Raw genomic sequence first — 16280 nt, 5'->3', positions numbered from 1 at the left:
TCCTTCACTTCTTTGGGTTACTAAAGCAACTTGTCAGTAGATTAAAAAAAAGAAAAGAAAAAAAAAAAGGACAACTTTTGTATTACTTAAGTCTTTCCAAGGCACGCACTGGTACAACACAAACTTCTCCTATCAGATGTAACTAGTCTAGCGTCCAAACATCATGCACAACACCTCGGTGGCAGCAGCGCACTGCGCCCACTCCCGCCTTGGCCCTGCTTATTTGTGCATGATATTTGGAGCATCTGGAGGAGTAGGAATAGTATTGGGAAGAGGAGGGAGGAGGAAACAGCGTTAGTGCCTGGCTGAGAGGAGGTCAGCTGAAGTTTTGCAGGGCAAGCCTGAACATGTCATTGGTGCAAACCCAAGCATCCTGGATGTTCTTTAATAGGAACATCTGGTGGAACCCCATGATGGGGTCTTCATCTGCCTTAAGCCAGCCCACAACCATGCTGATGATGCAGCTATCTGGCATAGGCTAATGGTCCTGCGCCATGAGGATGTGCTGCATTTTCTGGAACGGAAGGCTAGACAACTTCTCCACAATGGCAGCTTTCCCCTGGTACTGTTGGCCTTCCCACGTAAGGCATGACGCATCAACGTAAACTGCGCCTAGTTGCCTTCTATCGTTACCAAATAATTGGTAGTAATGTTGAATGAAGCTGGATCCAATCGGCTCCCAAACTGGCTTGTCTCCCATTCTTGAGCCTCACCTGGCCTCGCGGAGACCTGAGGGGCTGGCACGACGGTGGCAGCGGTGGCAGCAACCCAGAGTGGTCCTGAATATTGAGATACCAGTTTGCAGGCCGGGTGCAGTGGCTCACGCCTGTAATCCCAGCACTTTGGGAGGCCCAGGGAAGGTGGATGACCTGAGGTCAGGAGTTCGACACCAGCCTGACCAACATGGTAAAACCCCGTTTGTACTAAAAATACAAAAACTAGCCAGGCATGGTGGCAGGCGCCTGTAATCCCAGCTACGTGGGAGGCTGAGGCAGGAGAATCGCTTGAACCCAGGAGGTGGAGGTTGCAGTGAGCCGAGATCACACCGTTGCACCCCAGCCTGGGTGACAAGAGCAAAAACTCGTTGAAAAAAAAAAAATCGATTTTCCCAGAATTAAAACTATAGTTTCAATGCAAACCCAATCAAAAGCCAGCAAGATTTTTGCAGAAATTTACAAGCTAATTCTAAAACTGATATAAAAATATGAAGAACCTAGAAGAATCAAAGCAAGTTTTAAAGAAAACAGTATTAGAAGGCTTTAAGACTTACTACAGTAGTCAAGACAGTGTGGTGTTGCTGTAAGGACAGACACATAAATCTAAGGAACAGAATTGAGAGTCTAGAAATACAGTTTCTTAGGTTAGGAATTCAGAGGCATCTTAGACTGGTGGTTCTAGTTCAGGCCTTCTCCTGAGGTTGCACATCAAGATGTTGGCTGAGGCTAGTCACCTGAATGCTTAACTGGGACTGGAGGATCTACTCCTAAAATGGCTCCCTTACCTGTCTGGCAGGTAGCTGCTGGTGTTGGCATGAGGCTTCAGTTCTTCACCACATAAGACTTCATAGAGTGGCTTGAATTTCCAGCTGGCTTCCCTGGATGAGTGATTCAAGAGAGATCAAGGTAGAGAGCAAGGTAGAAGCCAGTGTTTTTATGACCTAATGTTGTTAACTTTTACTCCCTAATTTCTGCAAAATTGTATTGATTACACAAGTCAACCAAGGCAACCAATGCAGTAGGAGGGGACTACACAGAGGCCTGCATACAGGTGGTATTCATTAGGTGCCATCTTCAATTCTAGCTACCACAGGTTCTAAGGTAACTTAATGGAAAAGAGTAGTCTGTCCAATGAATCGTGCTGGAACAATGGGATATCCACACAGAAAAAAATGGACCTCAACCCTTACCTCACACCATATGTAAAATTTAACTTGAAATAGATCATAGGCCTAAACATATGAGCTAAAACTATAAAACCTGTAAGAAGAAAACAAAGGAAAAAAAAACTATGCAAACCTGACATAAGGCAAAAGATTTCTTTTTTTTTTTTTTTTTTTTGGGGGGGAGTCTCGCTCTGTCGCCCGGACTGGAGCGCAGTGGCCGGATCTCAGCTCACTGCAAGCTCTGCCTCCCGGGTTCACGCCATTCTCCTGCCTCAGCCTCCCGAGTAGCTGGGACTACAGGCGCCGCCACCTCGCCCGGCTAGTTTTTGTATTTTTAGTAGAGACGGGGTTTCACCGTGTTAGCCAGGATGGTCTCGATCTCCTGACCTCGTGATCCGCCCGTCTCGGCCTCCCAAAGTGCTGGGATTACAGGCTTGAGCCACCGCGCCCGGCAAAAGATTTCTTAAGACCTCAAAATCACAAACCATAAAAGAAGATAATGATTATTGGATTTCATCAAAACTAAAACTAACTCTTTGAAACGGTTATGAAAATGATGAGGCAGGCTGGGTGCGGTGGCTTGTGACTGTAATTCCAGCACTCTGGGAGGTTGAGGTGGGGAGATCATGAGGTCAGGAGTTCGAGATCAGCCTGGCCAACATGACAAAACCCCATTTCTACTAAAAAACACAAAAATTAGCCAGGCATGGTGGTGCGTGCCTGTAATCCTAGCTACTGGGGAGGCTGAGGCAGGAGAATTGCTTGAACCCAGGAGGTGGAGGTTGCAGTGACCTGAGATCACGCCACTGCACTCCAGCCTGGGTGACAGAGTAAGACTCCATCTCAAAAAAACAAAAACAAAACAAAACAAAAAAGGCTGGGTGTGGTGCTTCACGCCTGTAATCCCAGCACTTTCGGGAGGATCACCTGAGGTTGGGTGTTCAAGACCAGCCTGACCAACATGGAGAACCCTGTCTCTACTAAAAATGCAAAATTAGCCGGGCATGGTGGCATGTGACCGTAATCCCAGTTACTCTGGAGGCTGAGTCAGGAGAATCGCTTGAACCTGGGAGGCAGAGGTTGCAGTGAGCTGAGATCACGCCATTGCACTCCAGCCTGGGTAACAAGAGTGAAACTCCGTCTCGAAAAAAAAAAAAAAAAGAAAAGAAAAGAAAAGAAAAAGAAAATGATGAGGCAAGGCACAGACTGTGAGAAAATATATGCAAAACATAAATAAGAGAGTTATATCCTAAATATATAGAAAACTTTTACAGCTCAGTAATATAAAACAAATAACCTGATAAAAATGAGCAAAATATTTGAACAGACATTGCACTAAATAAGATATATACATTTTTAAAACGAACACATCGTAAGATGCTCAACGTAGTTATTTGAAAATGAAATTTAAAATACAGTAAGATACCACTGGCCACCCACTAGCATAACTAAAATTAAAAGAATGGCAATACTAAAATTGGTGGCTATGTGGAGATGACTGGAGCTTTCATATACTATTGGTGGGAGTGTAAAATGCTTCAGCCACTTTAGAAAATAATTTTGCAGTTTCTTACATTAAAAGTATATTTTCTGATATGACCCAGCAATTCCATTTCTAGTTATGCACCCAAGAGAAATGAAATCATATAGTCACACAGACTTGAACAAATATTCCTAACAGCTTAATTCAAAATAGCCCAAACTGGGAAAAAGTCCAAATGTCTATGGACAAGAGAAAGGGTAAACAAATCGCGGTACAACCATACAATGCAGTATCAGCAATAAAAAAGCCGGCCGCGATGGCTCACACCTGTAATCCCAACACTTTGGGAGGCCAAGGTGGGTGGATCACCTGAGGTCAGGAATTCGAGACCAGCCTGGCCAACATGGTGAAACCCCGTCCCTATTAAAGAAATACAAAAATTAGCCGGGTGTGATGGCGGGTGCCTGCAATCTCAGCTACTCTTGGGAGGCTGAGACAGGAGAATCACTTGAACCCAGGAGGCGGAGGTTGCAGTGAGCTGAAATTGCGCCACTGCACTCCAGCCTGGACGACAGGGCGAGACTCCATCTCACAAAAAAAAAAAAAAAAAAAGTAAACTACTGATCTTTCCAACAATAGGGAGGAGTCTCAACAACATTAAGCTAAGTGAAAGTCAGACACAGAGCTCATAGTGTATAAGTCCATTGATATGAAACTCCAGAAAATACAAAAACATAATCTATAGCAGAAGAAAGCAGTCCAGCGGTTGCCTAGAACTCAGGTGTGTGGGATGCGGTGAGTAGAGGGACACAGGGTAGTCTGGGATGACGGCACAAGGTGATTGTTGAGGACATGGAAATGTTCTGCATCTTGATCATGGTAGTGGAGTGTGAATGTGTCAAAACGTATCTAAATATCCACTTAAAGTGGGTGCATTTTATTGCATGTAAACTATACTTCAACAAAGTTGAATTTTTTTAAAAATAAGGCACAGCTTTCCAACGAGTTTCAATTTGAATAAACAATATCTGCAGCTTTTGTGCCTTCCCATGTGTACACCCACAGGGCCCTGGGCCTTCCTGCGTTGAGACTTTCTCGGGTGCCACAGGGCCCGGCATTGAGAGGAATCCAAGGTTAACACCATTAGCCCGCGTGGATTGTGGGCCGCGAAGCCGGCGGAGGAAGCGCTAGTTTAGTCACAGCTGCAGGCCTCCGCGGTCGCAATCCTGCCGCGAGGGGTTGCTGCGCACCCAGAGGCCAGAGGTCCAGACGACAGACCCCAGACGCGTCTTCCCACCTGCTCCCTGAGGACCCCGAACGCCGCGCCTACTCGGCGGAAGCCGCCGCATCTCGAACCTGCGTTAATCGGGGTCTGTGGGACCGACACGATGGACGCGGGCCACCACGGGCCACCAGGCCCCAGGAGCCAGAGAGGAGCCCGGCGGGCGAGAGCAGCCTAAGGCGTGCGTCCGTCGCGGGGGTTGGAAAGGAGAAGCCTCTGTCGGGCGAGGGGACTTGCGGGGAGAAGACCCCTCCCAGCCCAACCAGGGTTAGGGGACGGGTGACCCGCAAGGGCCCGTCGAGTTTGGCTGATCCGCGCTGGGGCTCAGCCCCCTGCCTTCCGCCGTGGATTCGCCCGGGGAGCCAGGAGCAGTGGCGCTCCTTTCCCCCAGCCCCAGGGCTGGTCCCTCACTCGGGACAGACCCGCTGCTCGGAATCGCCCACAAGCCTCCCAGGCCCCCACTGCACCCCTCTGTCGCCCACAGAGGAGCATTTTGTGGACACCGCCCATGACAGGAAGGTCTCTCTTGGAGACGCAGTCTGTCCCCGCAAATCTCCTGCGAACTCCACCGCTCTGGGAGGGACCCGGCCAGGCCCTCCCTATCCCGCCGCCGGGGCCGGATGGTCCTTGATAGATGCTGCTCTACTAATCAGAGGGAAGGAGAGCAGGGGCCCCCTTCTTGTTTGTTTGTTTTTGAGACGGAGTCTTTCTCTGTCCCCCAGGCGAGAGTGCAGTGGCACGATCTCGGCTCACTGCAGCCTCCGCCTCCCAGGTTCAAGCAATTCTCCTGTCTCAGCCTCTTGAGTAGCTGGGGTTACAGGCGACCGCCACCACGCCCGGCTCGCAGCTGCCTCCCTCTGAGTAAAGCAGGGGGAAGAGTCCCTGGGAGTAACTGTCCAGCCTGAGGCGGGGCGAGTGTGCTGGTATTGGGGGTTGGAGGTTGTGGGGAGTGTTGGGCGGAAGCTGGCCTGGGACAGCCGCAGTCTGCATTCCTCACCCTGGAGACCAAGCACCCTCCCGAAATCTTGCACACACACTCTCAGTCTCCCCTGACCCAACACGTGCGCGCGCGCACACCCCTGCACCCCACCCGGGACCCACTCTACCTCCCTCTCTCACATCTTCTAATTGACTAATATCTACAATTGCAACCAATTTTTTCTATTATTAACTTAGTTAAAAGATTTTTCCGGAGGGATTATTGATGTCGGCTTACCAGCAGCTTAATCTTTAACAATCAGTAACTAAAAGCAAACAACAGGTCGGGCGCGGTGGCTCTCGCCTGTAATCCCAGCACTTTGGGAGGCCGAGGCGGGCGGATCACGAGGTCAGGAGATCCAGACCATCCTGGCTAACCCGGTGAAACCCCGTCTCTACTAAAAATACAAAAAATTTAGCCGGGCTTGGTGGCGGGCGCCTGTAGTCCCAGCTACTCTGGAGGCTGAGGCGGGAGAATGGCGTAAATCCGGGAGGCGGAGCTTGCAGTGAACCGAGATCGCGCCACTGCACTCCAGCCTGAGCGACAGAAGGAGACTCCGTCTCAAAAATAAATAAATACATACATACATACATACATACATACATACATACATACATACAAGCAACGTTTGCAGCCTCATGGTCAAGTGCTGCCCAGCTAGTGCGTGTGCGCGGCGGCGGAGAGCCAGGAGAGACGTCCCCAGGTGGGAGTGACGGAGAGAACTTCGACCCTCCAGCCTTTAAGGCTGTTCCAGGTATCACTCCCAAGGAGAAAAAGTCAACGCTCCAGTCCACTTGGCTATCATGTTTCCTGCGCAGTACTTGGCGAGAGCTTACGAGTGGAGTGGAACTCGGCAGCAGCTCACGCTGCTCCTGGTTTTTGGACCATCATCTTTGGGAACTCTGGGAATCCCAGAGCTGCCCCGACTGGTCCCGTGAGTCTAAGCGAGTTACCTTTTCAGCATCTGCCTTTCGACCCTCGCTGAAAAACCCATCAGAGGACATGCTCCTCACTCGCGCTCTCCACTGTGGCCTAGGCTCTGGGCGGAGCACCAGGCTGGGTCTGGGAATCCACCTGCAGAAAAAGAAGTTAAAGAGAAACTTGATCCTGGGCCAGAGTGAAAGGGAAGACCAAAGACCCCCAAATCCCTGCCAGCCAAAGGGCAGGAATAACTTGAGAGCAGATTCCAGCTCACCAGACCCCAGCAGCCCCTCCCTCCTAGGTGGTAAGGCCTCCTCTCTTTCTCTGGAATTCCAGGACATGGGTCCTCCGGAATTGCCACAGTCCATCTCCAAACTCCTCTTCCAGCCTTTCCTCATAGTTGGCCAAGATTCGAATGGTGACCCCTAAAAAATAAAAAAATTATTAACCCGAAGGTCCAGTAAGTGTTCACTGTTTGCTTTTGTGTGAATACAGCCGTAATATGGACTTGAGTAGAGGGGTTATGGGCCTTGGAGAAGGCAGCATGTTGGGATTCTGGGCCTTCAGAGTCCTTCAGACAGCACATGGGCAGATGCATGGGGCCAGTGCTGTCACCCATTGTAGCCAGATGGTGGGAGAGAAAAAAACAATCATCCATTAAGGAATGGAGAGCCCAGAGTTGGAAACTATCCTCATCCTCCTCCTTCCCTCTCTGCACCCCCAGGCAACCACTGCTTTTGGCCCGAGGGCTATTATTTCTTACCTGGATTATTGTCAAAACATCTACTTTATTGCCCGGTCTTCAGTTTCACCCACCCATCGGGTCTTAACAGCTTCATCTCTAAGGTGGCAATCTGCCTCTGCCCTTGCCCTTGAGCCCTTGCGGGGTTCTCCATTGTCTTTAAGATAAAACTCAAACTGTACAGCAACCAGCTTCTTTCTGAGCTCAGCCTTGGCCAACTTTCAGCCTCATCTCTGCCATCTCTCCTTACCCCTTGTACTCTAGCCACTGCTAACTACTTACTTGAATTTGCCTCAAGTGTTCTTTGCAAATGCTTTTCCCTCAGCCTTTGCACTCCTTTCCCTCCAACACACACAGACACACACACACACACACACACACACACACACACATGCTTTTTGCCTGGCTGAGTCCCACTCAAATTTAAAGACCTTCTCATGGCTGGGCGCAGTAGCTCACGCCTGTAATCCCAACACTTTGGGAGGTCGAGGCAGATGGATCACTTGAGGTCCGAAGTTCAAGACCAGCCTGGCCAACATGGTGAAACTCCATCTCTACTAAAAATACAAAAATTAGCAGGGCATGGTGGTGCATGCCTGTAATCCCAGCTACACAGGAGGCTGAGGCAGGAGAATCGCTTGAACCCAGGAGATGAAGGTTGCAGTTAGCTGAGACTGCACCACTGCACTCCAGCCTGGGTGACAAGAGCGAGACACTGTCTCAAAACAAAAAACAAAAAACAAAAACAAAAACAAAACTTCCTCAGGATGCCTTCCTCATGCTGGATTTGGGTTCCTCTACCCTCATTCCTCCCCCAGAGCATGGAGGAGACATCTCTGTCACAGCACTTACTACCCAGTCTATCCCCTGGCCTCTTACCCTTCCCTAAACACTAATTTTGAAGTGTTTGGACTCTGGACAGCCAATCCTCAAGGAGATGACCAGAACACATCTCACGGGTAATGGAGGGATGTGAGTGTTACAGCTAAGCAGACCTGGGCTCAAAGTCTTAGATTCCTTGTCTGTAAATTGAGAATAGTAATGTTTATCTTATGGAATTAGTGTGGTAATTAAATGAGATAATTCACGTTTTAAAAGTCTGTCCCTCAAATGTCATTTACTACATGCTTTCTCCTGGTCCTGGACTCCCAGCCCATGAGACAGCTATTGAACGCCCTCAGGCTTTCTTTCCCCTCTGAGCATCTGCCCCTGTAAACTGGTGTTAGCAACCTTACCTCACAAGTCCCTGTGGGAATTAAATGATTCAAGGTATGTGTAATAAGTTTGTTGAATTACAAGCTGGAAACACTGGTTTTTTGTTTGTTTGTTTGTTTGTTTGTTTTTTTATCACATCTTCACCTTTTTTTGACTTTTAAGTTCAGAGGCATAAGTGTAGGTTTGTAACACAGGTAAACTTGTGTCATGGGGGCTTGTGGTACAGATTATTTCATCACTCAGATATTAATCCTGGTATCCATTAGTTATTTTTCCTGATCCTCTCCCTTCTCCCACCCCCAACCCTCCCCAAAGCTACAGTGTGTGTTGTTTTCCTCTATGTGTCCATGCGATCTCATCATTTAGCTCCCATTTACAAGTGAGAACATGTGGCATTTGGTTTTCTGTTCCTGTGTTAGTTTGCTAAGGATAATGGCCTCTAGTTCCATCCATGTCCCTGCAAAGGACATGATCTTGTTCTTTTTTATGGCTGCATAGTACTCACGGTGCATATGTACCATATTTTTTAAATCCAGTCTATCATTGATGGGCATTTAGGCTGACTCCATGTCTTTGCTACTGTGAATAGTGCTGCAACGAACATTCACATGCATGTATCTTTATGGTAGAATGATTTATATTCCTTTGGGTGTATACCCAGCAATGGGATTGGTGGGTCGAATGGTATTTCTGTTTTTAGGTCTTTGAGGAATTGCCACAGTGCTTTCCACAATAGTTGAACTAATTTACACTCCCACCAACAGTGTATAAGCATTCCCTTTTCTCCAAAACCTTGCCCCCACTTGTTTTTTGATTTTGTAATAGTAGCCATTCTGACTGGTGTGAGAAGGTATATCACTGTGGTTTGATTTGCATGTCTCTAATGATCAGTGGTGTTGAGCTTTTTTTCATATGTTTGTTGGCTACGTGTGTGTCTTCTTTTGAAAAGTGTTTGTTCATGTCCTTTGCCCACCTTTTTATTTTTTTTCTTGTAAATTTGTTTAAGTTTTTTATAGATGCTGGATATTAGATCTTTGTTGGATGCATAGTTTGCAAAAATGTTCTCTTATTCTGTAGGTTGTCAGTTTACTCTGTTGATAGTTTCTTTTGCTGTGCAGAAGCTGTTTAGTTTAATTAGATCCCATTTGTTGATTTTTGTTTTTGTTGCCATTGCTTTTGGCGTCTTCATCATGAAATCTTTCCCATGCCTATGTCCTAAATGGTATTGCCTAGATTGTCTTCCAGGGTTCTTATAGTTTTGGGCTTTACATTTAAATCTTTAATCCATCTTGAGTTGATTTTAGTATATGGTGTAAGGAAGCGGTCTAGTTTCAATATTCAGTATATGGCTAGCCAGTTATCCCAGCACCACTTATTGAATAGGGAATCCTATCCAATTGCTTGTTTTTGTCAGGTTTGTGGAAGATCAGATGGCCGTAGATGTGTGGTCTTATTTCTAGATTCTTTATTCTGTTCCATTGATTTGTGTGTTTATTTTTGTACCAGTGCCATGTTATTTCAGTTACTATAGCCCTGTAGTATAGTTTGAAGTCAGGTAGCATGATGCCTCCAGGTTTGCTCTTTTTGCTTAGGATTGCCTTGGCTATTCCACACCTTCACCTTTAATCCCAACATGTGGACTCATATCTGTGGTTCTGGATGAAATCTTGGGCAGCTTCTGTGTATTTTTCTGGTTGCTTTCAGGTAATAGTCCTGGTCACTTTCATGAATAAGAAGAGGGAAAAAGATAATTTGTTAATATTTACCTTAGAGTAATCCTCCTTATCCTCAGGGGATGCATTCCAAGAGCTCCAATGAATGCCTGAAACCAGGGACAGCACTGAACCCTATATATATAGTACTATGCTTTTTCCTATACATACCGATGATAAATTTCCATTTACAAATTAGACTTACATAGTAAGAGATTAACAACAACGATAATAAAATAGAACAATTATAACCATATGCTATAATAAAAGTTATATAAATATGATCTTTTCAATCATCTGGGGTTGGCCTGGGCATTTTGGTTTCTGTTGGTTGGAAGGGCCAGGAGTTGCTATAGATGTGAAGTGGGGGAGAATTTGTGTGTGAAGTGGAGGAGAATGTGTGTGTGTGTGTGTGTGTGTGTGTGTGTGTCTGTACCTCTGGCTATCTCTCCTTCCAGGCAAAATATTGAATATTGAAATATCAGTATTCTCAGACCATGGTTGACTACAGGTAACTAAAACCATAGAAGGTGAAACCACAGATAGAAGGGGACTATTGTAATATATTCATATTAGTGTGAGAAAAAAACTTTTTGTTTGTTTGTTTTTTATTATTCTTTAAGTTCTAGGGTACATGTGCACAACGTGCAGGTTTGTTACATATGCATACATGTGCCCTGTTGGTTTGCTGCACCCATTAACTCGTCATTTACATTAGGTATATCTTCTAGTGCTATCCCTCTCCCTCCCCCCACCCCATGACAGGCACTGGTGTGTGATGTTCCCCGCCCTGTGTCCAAGTGTTCTCATTGTTCAGTTCCCACCTATGAGTGAGAGCATGCAGTGTTTGGTTTTTAACTACTACAGTCCTCATTTCTATAACTGGTCATATGGTCACAGCTGGTATTTTTAACTTCATTCTGTATTATTCAGTCCTTATTACCTTTGCTTTCCACAAACACTTCACCTAATACAGTCGCTGAATGATACCTCTGTCACATAGTTTACTTATGTATAATTAACCTAGGTGGATAAATTGCCTTTTAAACCCACAGAGCCCAACACTATGGGGCTAGAAAGCAAAAATTTCTCTAGTGGATCACTAGGAGTAACAATGAGAGGAGCCATTTCCACTTCAAATCTTTGATTTTCAGACTCATGAATCCTGACTATGAGAAAAACAGCACTACATACTGGTCACTGATTCAGGGCATTGCGAAAGACATTGCATCAGCCCAGTGTTAGCACTCAGCTAGCATTGTGCCTGAGTCCCAGAAAGATCATTCTTTTTAGGCCATTTACTCCAGGGCAATCCGCACATTGTAAGACCTGTGAATTCTATGATCATAAGCCCATTGCCATGTTTTATTTGCTGTAAGATGAGTTCCCTGGTAAGAAGCTATGCTTAGTGGAATACTATAACAATGAAAAAGATATTCTGTAAGTTGGTGTTTTTGGCAGCAGCATGCGGACTGGGAAGAGAAGTCCACATCCAAAGTGAATGTCTACTAGGAGAAGTGTTGCCTCTCTCGTGATGAAAGTGTTCCAATGTAATCAATCCGCCATCAAGTGGTGGCTGTTCAGTCTGGGGAATACTGCCTTCTTCAGGGTTCAGTGTTGGTCTCTGCCCTTGGCAGATTGGGCACTCAGCAGTGCCTGTAGACAGATCAAATTTGATGAGTGGAAGCCTGTGTCACTGTGCCATGCATACTTTCTACTCTCACCACCATGTACACTTTGATAATGAGCCACTGGCAAAAGACAGGGATGACTGGAGGAAATGGCTGGGGAAAGAAAGTGGCATCTTAGTGGTCTGATTTTTAAAATCCTCCTCTACTGAAGTTGTACTTTGGCGAGCATTCATGTAATACACGAATATTTTCACACTTTGTGTCAGCTCATGACTGTTGATTTGCATAGTTCTTCTCCAGACTTCCTTATCATCAGTTTTCCAAATATGTTCCCTCCAATACCCTAAGTATCCACACCCTGAAAGTCAAACCTTTAGCCAGCCGCAGCACACACACACAATTTGTGGCTGTATCTGGGGTTGGCCTGGGCGTCTTGGTTTCTGTTGGTCAGAAGGGCCAGGAGTTGCTATAGATGTGAAGTGGGGGAGAATTTGTGTGTGAAGTGGAGGAGAATGTGTGTGTGTGTGTGTGTGTGTGTGTGTGTGTGTGTGTCTGTACCTCAGGTATCTCTCCTTCCAGGCAAAATGAACAACCATATGTACTGCTCAAAATTCTGCAGAATGGTGGGATTTTCCTTTACCACTATCGTTGAGGGTCTTATCTGAGTAGGGCAGCAGTGCTGCAATTATCTTCCATATGGTTGATAAACCATTGAGGAAGGAGATTGAAGGTGTAACGCTGGTCCTACCAATTGAAACTAAACTGCTTCGGTGATCTTTCCTAACAGATATAAAGAATAGGCTGGGTGCAGTGGCTCACACCTATAATCTCAGCACTTTGGGAGGCCAAGTGGGGGCAGATCACCTGAGGTCAGGAGTTTGAGACTAGCCTGGCCAATATGGTGAAATCCCTGTCTCTACTAAAAATACAAAAATTAGCCAGACATGGTGGCAGGTGCCTGTAATCTCAGCTACCCAGGAGGCTGAGGCAGAAGAATCACTGGAACCCAGGAGGCAGAGGCTGCAGTGAGCCGAGATTGAGCCACTGCACTCTAGCCTGGGTGACAGGGTAAGACTCTGTCTCAAAAAAATAAACATAAAAATAAATAAGTAAACATTTCTTTATTCAATAATAGCCAGGCCATTAGTTGCATACCAAGTACCAAAACCATCTTTGCTCCAGTAAAGAAACCACATCTGGGCTGGGTGTGGTGGCTCACATCTGTAATCCCAGCACTTTGGGAGGCTGAGGCAGGCAGATTACTTGAGCCCAGGAGCTCGAGACCAGCCTGGACAACATAGCAAAACCCCATCTCTACAAGAAATACAAAAATTAGCCAGGCATGGTGGTGCACACATGTAGTCCCAGCTACTCGGGAGGATGAGGTGAGAGGATAACCTGAGCCTGCAGAGGCTGAGGCTGCAGTAAGCCATGATGGCACCACTGCACTCTAGCCTGAGTGACAGAGTGAGACCCTGCCTCAAAAGAAAAAAAAAAAAAAAAAGAGGAAAAAAGAAATCACATCTGGAACAGAGGCTAAAATTGGAGCCACCCTGATTAGGTTTGTGATAATCCACTGTCATTCTTCAAGATCCATCTGTATTCTGCGAGTTGAAAGAAGATATGGTACAAATCACTACTACTACATCTTTCAGGCTCTTATGGTGACACTAATCTCTGGAACAAAATTGCTTTGGACTTACTATTTTGGTAGGTACAGGCCATTCTAGAGGCTTCCACCTGGCATTTTCCACCATAGTAGCTCTCATTGCATGAGTCAGTGGAATTGCCAATATGAGATGGAAATAGGAGTGACTCTTCTCACTGTCATCCCTAATGATTCACCAGCAAAATGTTAATTCCTGTTCCCAAGACTCTGGGCCCCACTGATTTAGTGGTATTGGGTTCTAAGAGAAGAATGTCTCCACCATGGGGCACAACAATGACTCCTACTACACTGAAGTCAAGACTGGCCATGTTGGTTTTCAGAAATTTCACCCCTGGAGCTACAGGAAATAAGGGTTTCTTTCTTTCTTTCTTTAATTATTGTTTTTTTTTTTTTTTTTTTTTTTTTTTTTTTTTTTTTTTCTGAGATGGAGTTTTGCTCTTGTTGCCCAAGCTAGAGTGCAATGGTGGGATCTTGGCTCACCGCAACCTCCACCTTCCAGGTTCATGTGTTTCTCCTGCCTCAGCCTCCCGAGTGGCTGGGAATACAGGCATGCTCCACTATGCCCAGCTAATTTTGTATTTTTTTTTTGTATTAATTTTGTATTTTTAGTAGAAATGGGGTTTCTCTGTGTTGGTCAGGCTGGTCTCAAACTTCCGACCTCAGGTGATCCACCCACCTTGGCCTCTGAAAGTGTTGGGATTACAGGCGTGAGCCACCGCGCCCAGCCTTATGATGATTTTTAAACTTTTATTTATGTATGTATTTATTTACAGACAGAGTCTCACTCTGTCACCCAGGCTGGAGTGCAGTGGTGCGGTCTTGGCTCACCTTGGCTTCCTGGGTTCAAGTGATTCTCCTGCCTCACTCAGCCTCCTGAGTAGCTGGGATTACAAGCATGTGCCACCATGCCCGGTTAATTTTGTGTTTTGGTAGAGACGGGGGTTTCACCACTTTGGCAGGGCTGGTCTCGAACTACTGACCTCAGGTGATTCCCCCGCCTTGACCCCCCAGACTACTGGGATTACAGGCTTGAGCCACTGCACCTGGCCAAATAAGGGTTTCTTTTAAGGCAATAATAGAAGAATTCTGCTCCTGTAATCAAACCTTGAGCTTGGCATTTAAAGTCCTGAGTTCATCATTTTCTTCCTCCACGTGTTTGAGTACACCTAGAAGCAATCAACGAATGCTCCTATACTCTCTGTTTCCATTAAAATGTTTAGTGGGGGCAACTACTTGGCCAGCCAAAGACTTGCCTTTAAAGACATTTGTATTACAGGTGACTACAGGTGATAATTCATGTATCTCTCTTGCTAGTGCATGCCATAATTTATCAGTGTCACCTATACCAATGGTAATAGGATCATTAATGCCTTTAAATCTAACCAGATCAGTTCAAAATTTTTATCCCTAATGTTCTATTCCTCTGGAGCCATTTCCAGTACCTACTTGATGTTTATTATTGATACTAATGGTATTGGTCAGGGTTCCATCAGGGAAGGAGAACCACTAAGCATGTTGTGTAATGAGAGATTTATTATGGGAAGATTTATTATGGGAAGGTGGCTTTACAGAATTGCTGGAGAAACTGGGAGAGTAAAGGTTTGAATGAAGAAGTTGGAGGACCAGAGAAAAGCCACTAATCAAACTTTTAGGACTCAGGAATGCCAGCTGCTGGAGCAGGATCCTAGAGAGGAGAGTTTATGAAAGTCTATTGCCTCTGTATCTGGGGTTGGCCTGGGCTTTTTAGTTTTTGTTGGTCAGAAGGGTCAGGATTTGCCAAGTAAGGCTAAATGTGGTGAGAATAAGTATAACCTGGAACCTGCTGACAATTCTAACCTATGACAGCTGCTAAGTAATTGTGGCAACTGCTTCACTTCTCTGCCTTACAAATCATTCACAAATTAATCTTTTGGCCAACTCTAAACCAGAACCACGCAGGGGATGGGATTCTGGGAAATGTAGCTCCAGCTTACCCAAACTGACACAATACAAGACTACCACATGCCATTTATTTAGCTGCTTGATATTGAATGAATTATTTAATGTCTATGAGTCTGTCTCTCTAAGTCTCTTTCCATCTCAGAGTCTGGGCATTATCTTGTGTGGGAGGATACTTTCCTGGATTTCTGCAAGATGCGCTATGGCTGGCGATCCCCCATTTACAAATCCCTTGATGTGGGTGATGTGTCCTTCCACTGGCCACTTATGACTTCATCTCAGACTCCTGGCTTCTGGTAATCCCTCCCTATCTGGGGTCACCTCTCTCTTCCAGGAAGCCCTCTTGGGCAGTCTGCTCTTGGCCTGTGAAAAACATGCAAACATCGTGCTCTGCTGAGCTCTTGGGGGCAGCTCACTCTCAAGGTGGTCCTCTGGACTCTCTCCAGAGCAACCAGCCAGCCATAGCCACTCGCCTTCAGATTATTTTCAGGTCTGAATTCCTGGGTTCTTCATACTCCAATGGATTCAAGTCAAGCTCTTGGAGTTCTTCTCTGGAATCCCCCTCTGAAGTGGGTTACAGTAAGAAAGAATCACACCATTGGCCAGGGTGGAAGAAAGTGACAACTCTCTCCAGTCAGATCTTCACTACCACCTGCCTTTCAACCTTAGTTCTTAGCTCTCTCTCATTCAGTCTGGAGGTGGGTAACAGGTATTCATCACCCCTTTTGCAAGTCTAGCATCTTGATTTAGAATGTAGGAGTTTAGTGTAGTTGACACTCAATTTTATTTTACCTGACCTTTAGGGCCTCTGTCCAAATTTTGAGAT

The 16280-nt window shown here is 45.9% G+C and overlaps 1 protein-coding gene across 1 annotated transcript; it reads right to left on the bottom strand.

Annotated features, from left to right (window-relative positions):
* Window positions 1-316: 316 nt before the first annotated feature.
* LOC108528009 (nuclear transport factor 2) lies at window positions 317-700 on the bottom strand. Its single transcript, XM_083287440.1, is given in 1 exon segment — window positions 317-700. A coding segment is annotated over 1 exon segment (384 nt).
* Window positions 701-16280: the final 15580 nt, after the last annotated feature.

Source organism: Rhinopithecus bieti, unplaced genomic scaffold (genome assembly GCF_001698545.2).
Source record: "Rhinopithecus bieti isolate Rb0 unplaced genomic scaffold, ASM169854v2 scaffold_3040, whole genome shotgun sequence".
Classification (NCBI taxonomy): Eukaryota; Metazoa; Chordata; class Mammalia; order Primates; family Cercopithecidae; genus Rhinopithecus; species Rhinopithecus bieti.
The sequence above is the reverse complement of the archived record's forward strand: the minus strand, read 5'-3'. Positions and strand labels throughout refer to the sequence as shown.